This window comes from Mustelus asterias, chromosome 16, assembly GCF_964213995.1.
Source record: "Mustelus asterias chromosome 16, sMusAst1.hap1.1, whole genome shotgun sequence".
NCBI classification, from domain to species: Eukaryota; Metazoa; Chordata; class Chondrichthyes; order Carcharhiniformes; family Triakidae; genus Mustelus; species Mustelus asterias.
The window spans coordinates 73,460,356-73,469,438 of record NC_135816.1 but is presented as its reverse complement, the minus strand read 5'-3'; the positions used below and the strand labels follow the sequence as shown (position 1 = coordinate 73,469,438).

At 45.4% G+C, this 9,083-nt stretch overlaps 2 protein-coding genes across 4 annotated transcripts in view; one reads left to right on the top strand and one right to left on the bottom strand.

Annotated features, from left to right (window-relative positions):
- The first annotated feature begins 1,448 nt into the window (after positions 1–1,448).
- Positions 1,449–5,075, top strand: gpr151 (G protein-coupled receptor 151). The gene has a single exon (XM_078231654.1). The coding sequence runs from the start codon at positions 3,752–3,754 to the stop codon at positions 5,012–5,014; it is 1,263 nt and encodes a 420-aa protein (XP_078087780.1). The 5' UTR covers positions 1,449–3,751; the 3' UTR covers positions 5,015–5,075.
- A 2,446-nt stretch (positions 5,076–7,521) lies between these two features.
- The window catches only part of LOC144505246 (transcription elongation regulator 1-like), a 116,713-nt gene continuing 115,151 nt past the window's right edge, over positions 7,522–9,083 (bottom strand). For all 3 annotated transcript variants that reach the window (XM_078231276.1, XM_078231277.1, XM_078231278.1), the window contains one exon: positions 7,522–8,197. In XM_078231276.1, the coding sequence (XP_078087402.1) occupies positions 7,996–8,197 (202 nt within the window). In that variant the 3' untranslated portion in view covers positions 7,522–7,995. The remainder of the gene's footprint in view (positions 8,198–9,083) is intronic.

Below are 9,083 nucleotides of genomic sequence, written 5' to 3'. Positions count from 1 at the left end.
AGAACAGGATTAGTGATGAGTTTCATTCAAAAATACTTCTGATTGAATTAGTAAAAGGGACTTCTCAGGGCTGGCTGCAGCCTAGAAGTTAAAATGATTTAGCTCACCCTTGCAGGCTATGGACTTTGCTGGCTGAAGTTGGATTTCCAAGAGCGATTCTATGAAATCTTCTGCTGCAGTAAGATTTCTGCCTTCAGTTTCCAGGCTCTTCTGTATGGAGCATATTCTCCTCATCCATAGGAGCATCCATGTGAGCTTCTTTCAATTCAGAATCTGTTGAAGGTTTTCTTTTTCTTAGTTTTTCAACATTCTTGTGAAGTTGAAGGTTTTTTGATTCCCCAGCTGCCACCATATTGTAAGGATGTTGGTTATAGAATGTGCCTGCTAAGCAGGTTTTCATAGTCATCTGCATGTTAATAGCAAGTCTTTATTAGCTACTTGTAACTATATACAGTAAAGGGTACAGACAAGGAATTATCTCCAAGTCTAGATGTTAACATGCCTTTGCTCAACACCAGACTGACCCCAGCTCTGGGTCATACACCTTCCCACATCATCGTATGGGTGGTAATGTACAGCACTCCTACATTAACCTTGTATATACCACACCTTCTACTACAGAGGGCTTCATAGTTAAGCTGTGGTTCTGATAATTCCGTGTAAGGGTCTTGTGCCGTCTTTCTGAAGTAAATTCAAGAGGAGACATTTTGGAGTCATTTGGAAAACCAGATTATTTTAAATGTTTGAATGTTTTGTACAGATAATACTGTGATCATGCATTGGTGTTTGTATGGGTTGTTTCTAAGTTGATGACGAACCTCTGGGCGATGCAGTGGCACAGTGGTTAGCACTGCTGCCTCACAGCGCCAGGGACCTGGGTTTGATTCCCAGCTTGGGTCACTTTCAGTGCGGAGTTTGCACGTTCTCCTTGGGTCTGTGTGGGTTTCCACTGGGTGCTCTGCTTTCCTCCCACATTCCAAAGATGTGCAGGTTAGGTGGATTGGCCATGCTAAATTGTCCCTTAGTATCAGGGAGACTAGCTAGGGTAAGTGCATGGGGTTAGGGGGATAGGGCCTGGGTGGGATTGTGGCTGGTGCAGACTCAGTGGGCTGAATGGCCTCCTTCTGCACTGTAGGATTCTATGATTCTCTGCTGTTGCAGGTGGTGAGGCGTTATCCCACCTTTCGGAATCATGCTAAGTTTACATTGTGGTGGAGAACTATCATTTGGATCTATTCCTGAAGTGCCTTAGGTCATATTAATATCTTTAAAACACTATATAAATGCAAACTGTCATCCCCAAACAGTACTCCTTGAACTGGCAATTAAAATATTAAGGAAATTGTGCAAAGTCATTTTCATATATATATTCTACAGATAAGAAACCTGCCTTGCTCCCATTTAATAGGATTGCCTCAAATTCTGGACAAAGTCAAAACATTGAGTAAAAGGACTGATTTTAATTGACCTTCTCACACTCACTCAAACACCTAATTTATTGTTCCATTTATGCAGGAGCGTAGACCCACACACTATGGGGGCTTAACAGCTATGTTTTTGTTTCATTGTACACTTGATTTATAACATTGAGAATAGATTCTTAATTGAACTCATATTAACACTAATCTTTCAGGAGAACAGAGCTGAGCTTTTATGCTCTTCCTGTCACATCCTTTTCAATGCCTTTCCTTTTGAGCCATAAACAGTTTTCACTTTCATGGCAGCACTGGAAAACTTATGCCGGTTTATGTGAGGGGGAAGTTTGAAGAAATCTATCTAAATAAATTCATGCTTTGAATGAAAATGTCTTTGTTATTGTATAAAGGCATTGGAGTTGGCGCAAAGAAGATTTACAAAGAAGATACCAAAAATGCGTGGGTTTACATATCAAGCAATGATAAACAGGTGCAGTCACTTATCTCTTGGAAAACAAATCTGATTTTTAAATAAAACATTATGAAAAGTTTTGACAGAACGGATACAGCGAGAATGGCCGGAATTCTCTTATCCTGCCCGCCACTGGAATTCTAGCGGGCAGGGGGCAGAACATGTAAAAGTCCACTGAAGTCGGGCGGGAACCTCTGGTTTTCAGGGGAGCGTGGCTGGAGAATCCCACCCAATATTTCCATTTGTGGACAGGAGCATAACTGGAGGCAATGGATATAAAATCATCAGCAGTAAATCCAATGGGGAATTCTTAAGAAATTTCTTTACCCAAAGAGTGGTGAGAATGTGGAATATGTTATCACTGGGAAGTGAATACTATAGGTTTTTTTTAGAAGGAAATTTCACAAACTCATGCGGGAGAAGGGAGTAGAGGGTTATGATGGTTGATGTAGATGATGGATGGAGGCTTGAGTGGAGTCAGCATGGGATTGATTGGGCTGAATGGCCTGGTTCTGCGCCCTCTGTCCTGTGTAATCCTATAATGCAGATCCTATAATGATTGATGAATATGAATTAATTACCTCAAAAGGGTAAAAATTACTGGCAAGTACAGAGGAGTGGGGCTAATTGGATAGCTCTTTCAAAAAACTGGTGAAATGGGCCAAATGGCCTCCTTCTGTGATATATCAACCAATCATTCTACCAAATTTCACATGGCTTGATCCCCCCTCTCCCTTCTCATTCTTTGTATTTGTGCACTCATCCGATTTTAATTAGTCTACCATTGGTGGTCCTGCCTTCAGCTGCTAAGGCTCTCACCACCTCCTTCCCCACTTTAAGATGCTCCTTAAAACTTATATCATTGGCCAATATTTTTCTGTTACTTATTAATATTCTTCCACAGGAAATGAACATCGCTGGCTAGATCTACATGTATTGCCCATCCCTAATTCCTCTTGAGAAGGTGGTGGTGAGCTGCCGTCTTGAATCGTTGCAGTCCATATGGTGAAGGTACACCCACAGCCTTGGTGAGTTCCTGCAGTGCATCTTGTAGGTGGTACACTAGGCTGCCACTGTTTCTCAGTGGTGGAGGGAGTTAATGTAAAAGGTGATGGACGGGGTGCCAATCAAGCGAGCTGCTTTGTCCCAGATGGTGTGGAGCTTCTTGAGTGTAGGAGCTGCAGGCAAGGGGAGAGTATTCCATTACACTCCTGACTGTACCTTGTGGACAGGCTTTGGGGAGTCAGGAGGTGAGATATTTGTTCTAATTTCTCCTTCCGTGGCTCAGTTCATTTATTTCTCTGACTGTGCATCTACAAAACAGAACTCAGAGCAGACACTGCTTTCACTCTGTTTAAATCTGGGATTTACCAAGAACGGGGGAAGAAAAGCGCTCTGAGTCTGCGACACATGGAAAAAACCCGCCTTTCAGCATATTCAACAAGCAGGTAACTCACTTCCAAAAGAAAACTGTGCACATTGAGGCTTATTTAGACAAATTGGGAATGAATCGCGCTCAAAAGGGAAATGAGTTGGCGACTGACAGGTCAAAACTAACTCAAACCCAACATTAAATGATAATGTTACATAGAATTCCTAATCAGATTAAAGTTGGGAGGGTTCTTTTTTTAAAGCCTTAATCTGAACAGATATGCATGATTGATGAAGTGGGTAGGTCTTTCAGTGCATTTTAATTGCCCCCCCTCTGAAGCTGTGTTGTATTTATTAGACTTGCAGATTGATGTAGTGTGAAGGAGCTGGGACCGGTCGCTGCTAACCTCCCCACGGCTCTGAGGCGGGACACTGGTGTTGCTGAGATCTGTCTGTGTGGACACGGAGCTGCTGAGGTCCACCTCTCACCCCAATGGAGAAAGTGCCAGTGCAGGCCAACCATTTCAGCTCCAATGGCTCGGAGGGCGCTGCCCACTGGGCTGGGGGCTATCAGGACATCCACTCCAAGGAGCTGAGAGTGGCCATCCCGGTCACGCTGGCGGGCATCTGCTTGGTGGGCTTCGCCGGGAACTTCCTGGTCTTCGCTGTGCTGATCAACAACGCCAGGAGGGGCAAGACTTCCATGATCAACTCGCTGATCCTGAACCTGAGCGTGGCGGACCTGTTGCTGCTGCTGCTGAGCGCCCCGCTCCGGGCGCTGGCTCTCTCCAGCTCCGCCTGGACCCTGGGCTGGTTCGTCTGCAAGTCCGCCGACTGGTTCCTGCACAGCTGCCTGGCCAGCAAGAGCTTCACCACGGCCGTGCTGGCCAAAGCCTGCTTCATGTACGTGAGCCACCCGTCCAAAGCGGTGCAGATCCGGCACCGGCGGATCGCCGCGCTGCTGGCTGCCATCTGGGCACTGGCGCTGCTGCTGCCCAGCCCGCAGTGGCTGTGTGCCAGCCTGCAGGTCGGCCCGGGGGGCCAGCTGGCGTGTGTGTGCCGGCCAGCGGGCTCCACTCTGCAGGTGGTGTTTGCCAAGCTGTACCCGGTGCTGGTGTACTGCGTGCCGCTGCTCTGCACCTTCCTGTACCACTGCAGGGCTCTCCGGCGCTGCAGGCGGCGCGCCAGCAAGAGCCACAACCCGCGGAGCCACGCCCGGGCCAGCCGCCTCACCCTCATGCTCTTCAGCTCCAGCCTGGCCTTCGCCGCCCTCTGCGCCCCCGAGTGGCTGGTGTGGCTGTGGCTCAGGCACTCGGGCTCGGGCCATGCGGCCGCTCCGCCCGCCCTCGCCCTGCTAGCCCAGGTGCTGCTCTTCAGCCTCTCGTCCGTCCAGCCGCTCATCTTCGTGGCCCTGTCCGAGGAGTTCAAGGAGGGCTTCCTGGCGCTCTGGAAGGGGCTGGTGGCCGGCCAGCCTCCCCGAGCCTCCCCGGCAGCGGCGGCATCCAGCCAACGGCGGCAGAGCAGCACCCCAGCCCCGGTTCCAGCCCCCGTCCCGGACCGGCTGGAGAAATCCGTGCAGGTCCCCGAGCCGGACAAGGCGGAGAGCCCGGCCAGCAAGACCGCCAACCTGGTCCTCACCGACATGGAACAGTTCTGGCACGACCGGCAGAACACTGCCGCCGCTGCAGGGGAAGATCCCATCCCCTGGGAGCACCAGGAGGGTTCAGCTTGTCCCGAGGGCAGTGCCAAGATGTGATCCCTGTAACTGGGGGAGGGAGGGAGGTGGGCGATTCAAATCAGAATTTGTCAATGGGGAAGGTTATTGGTTGAAATAGTCCCATTCACTTTTTGAATGGTGGGGCTTATCCCGAAATGTATTGGCCAGACTTGAGTTTGGGATGACTGTATTTTTTTATTCATCAATCTCTGTCCAGCAGATCAGCATTTTTGACTGTTTAACTCTGAATCAAAAACAAAAAAGCTGCTGGAACCAGGCTGTACCTGTGTATGGAACTCCAATATCTGTGAAACCTCGATGGATGTGAATCAGCCAATGATAGAATCGACTGGAGCAAGTCTGGACGGGCCGATTGGCCTCCTGCTCCGAGTAACATGAGATGCTGTGGACATGCGGAGTTCCCTGCTTTACACCGATCTAGTTGTGACGGTCTGTATTGTGTGTGCCAGTAAATGTGTACTCATTTTCTGAGTCAGTATCGTACCATCTGGGTCATCTCTGGGCTGCGTTGAAATGGATTTCCTCGCTTCCAGGTTGTGCAATAAACCGCTTTTAATCAAGTCCGGTGTTTTACTGTTTAAATATCTTTCTGTAAGTATTTGTATAAAGGCAACAACGAGCTAACGATAATTGTGATGTCGCCGTATTGGATGTTCACCACTATCAGCCAACTATTTGTTATTGGATTCTGGTTTTAGAAATCGATCTTTTATTTCCCCCCTCTCTGAAACTTGATCAATGTGAATTTGAAGTGTTTATTTTTCAGTCAGTGCCTGGAACTTTTTGACGCCTTGTATTTTGATCATTTTAATAAATGTTGTACAATGAAGTTGTTCGGTAAAAGGACAGTATGTAGCGAGTTCCATTTTTTTGTTTGTAAAAACAAAATAAATATTTTCCGTATGGGTTAGAACCTATAGCAGAGGATGATTTGTTGAAAATTAATGTTGCTGAATATAAGCGATGTTTAAATGTGACTTTTGTCTCGGTGAATGAAGTGTGAACAAATATTACTTATTGATAGTCGGGTTCATAATAAATAGATTTCTAGTATCTGTGTAGTTCATTGAATTTCGGAACTTTTGGTTCTCATTGCAGAGAACTGAACACACCTAAAGCTAATTGTGCAATCCCATCGTACATGTTAATAGTTTCGTTAATATTTCCCAACCAGAAAACACCATTACTTTGCACCGCGATTGGGATACAACGCGAGGTTATCCCGTTGCGATTTTGCTGGTCGGCGTGTCAAACTTGTCCAAGACAAGTCCGCAATTTTTAAACGGATAGTGGGAACTCAAAGTATCGCCCCTTCCCGAAACAGGAGCATTACAAATACGCAGCATCCGAAATGTATCGCACCCTAAAAGAGGCCAAGGGGTTAGATTGATATGTTGGTAGCTGATTCTAAATTTGACACCGATTTTTCCTCCCTTACAGAAACGTTTTTTTTGTCCGTGCTTTCGTCAATGGCTAAATTGGCCTCGAATTTTAAATGCCCCGTTGTGTAGTACATTCAACAAAATGATGGCCAATCACAATCGCTTTGATCTATTTGCCCCCATGAATGGGGCATGTTGAATACCATGACATCTGCAGAAATCCAAGTACCATGGCACAGCGGTTAGCACTGTTGCCTCAGCACCAGGGACCCAAGTTCAATTCCAGCCTTGGGTGACTGGAGAAACATATTCTCCCCGTGTTTGCCTGGGTTTTCTGCAGATGCTCTGGTTTCCTTTCACAGTCCAAAGATGTGCATGTTAGGTGGATTAGCCATGGTAAATTGCCCCTTAGTTTCCCAGGATATGTATATATTAGGGGAAATAGTGGAGTAAATACATGGGATCACAGGCCTGGGTAGGATGCTCTGTTGGAGAGACAGTGCAGACTCAATGGACCAAATGGCCTCCTCCTGCACAGGCAGGATTCTATGATTCAAGCAAAAAAAGGTACAATACAAGCTCATAGGACCACCTGTCAGGCACCAAAGTACATCTTGGGCAATTACAAAATCAATTCATTTCAATTAAGACAGGTTACACATCACCGCAAACATGATCAAGTACTTGACATTCCTACAAGCTAACCATCCTCTCTTGCTCAGTGTTAGATACAGCAGCTACTGGGACAACGAAGTGTGATGTGGCATTGTAGGACCTTTCCCCAGATATTTGGGTCAAAGGTTTAATCATAGTTGAAACAATTTTGGAGAAGGCCTATTATTTTGGTTACAAGAAGAGATATTTGGGATTTCCAAGTTTGCCAGTGCTGCAACTGCCAGTTACAATACCACGTCGGTATTTGAGCCAAAGGTCCATGTCTCCAACCTTCAATGTCGAGGAAGTCACTCTAAACCCTGCGTGCTGAGCACTGATGGGTAATTATAGAAGTTGGCCAACAAATGATAAATTGAATACTTTCCTAATTTATTGGGAGAACTAAAATTATTTCTGGAATTTTCAAGGCTTGCACTTTTTGTTGCTAAAAAACAATTCAAGTCAACACAAAGAAAAACACATTCCAAAAATTTTAGAAAAAAAGATGGTTTATTGCAGTAAACATTTCAACTAGGCAACATTTCCAACACCTTAGTTAATAAAGTCACTTTGGAAACTTACATTTAAACACAAGTAAAAGCTTAAATGTTACAAACAAAACCCCTTTTGAGATCAGTGACTGACTTGGAAAATTACTCGTAACTAAATGCTAGTTTTTACAGAGTTGCTGTGGCACAGCCATTTGGTTGGACTAATGACCATGCTTCACATACTACATCAGCTGTATTTTTTTAAAAAGTTTTATTTTACACAACTGAATGATGAGTCAAAGCTTCCACTTCAACATGATGACAAGCTGGTACAAATGTGTCCATACTATATACAAAACTGGACAAAGCAGACACATTAATACTGCACACACGTTGATGTCGGGCAGATGGCTCATGCACAAGTCTCAGTTGATGGGCAGCCTGCTCATGCTCAGGAGAACTTTTTTTGGTGTTATTTGGCAGATCGTCTGGTTGGCTCTGATGCAGTGGGAGGTGGAGGTGGGCCTCGTCGATCTAGATCATCAATGTAGGCCATAATGAGCTTGTGTCTCTCCTCCGGCACGCACTCCAAGACCAAGTACCGTTTGTCATTCTGAAGGATCCGTTCGATGTCTTTCAGATGCTGATCTGACTCGTGCAGTAGTTTTTTCGACCTTGGTGGACAAGAGGGGGGAAAACCCAGCACAAATTTTGATTAATGGCAGACAATACAATTTAGAGAAATCCATTCAGCTAAAGCAACATGATTCACTTCACAAACTCTTCTACACTTGCACTCCCACCTTACAGGCATCGATGGATATTCTCAAATTAGTGCAAATTCAGCAAGCTGTGCTGTAGATATTTTCACCATACCATAGAGACCTCCTCCAACTCAATGTCACTTTGCTCCTCTGTTACTATTTGTTCATTAGCAGCTACTCTTTTAGAATGTTGGTTTTGGCCTTCTGGAACACACTCGTTAACATCTCTCTATCTTCGTCGTTTTAAGTCTCTTGACCTGTCTGTAACCATTGAAATGGTTGTCCAGACCAACCATCCTCAAAAACCTCTCCTCCTCCAGCTGAGTGCAATGACTCTCACATGGTTTCACTCTTATCTATCCAGTTGTTGCCAGAGACTATCCAACCATGACTTTCCTTCACATCCCAAAGGATCTATACTTAGCTCCCTTTTGTTTCTCATGCACAGCAAAGTGGGATCCACATGTACAATGACAAAAAACCACCACCTCTCCCAAGCACTCCACTACCACTATCAGATTGCTTGCTAATCCTAACCCAAATGATGGATAAACTGCAAACTCAACAGATTAAACACTGAGAAGCCAATCACTGAATTGCACAAAAACACTGTTCCTATACTACCTCTTCTATTTCATTTCCTCCTGGCCATCAACTCAGCTGAACCAGATTGCTTGCAACCTCAACGTCTTATTTACATTCAAGTTAAGTTTCAGATTCCATATTCTCTATGCCTCAAAGAACACTTATTACCACCTCAGTACAATTAGTCATCTCCCTCCTTTCCTCAGCTCAT

Coding starts and splice junctions, on each gene's coding strand:
- gpr151 (XM_078231654.1), top strand. CDS start 3,752: ATGGAGAAAGTGCCAGTGCAGGCCAACCATTTCAGCTCCAATGGCTCG.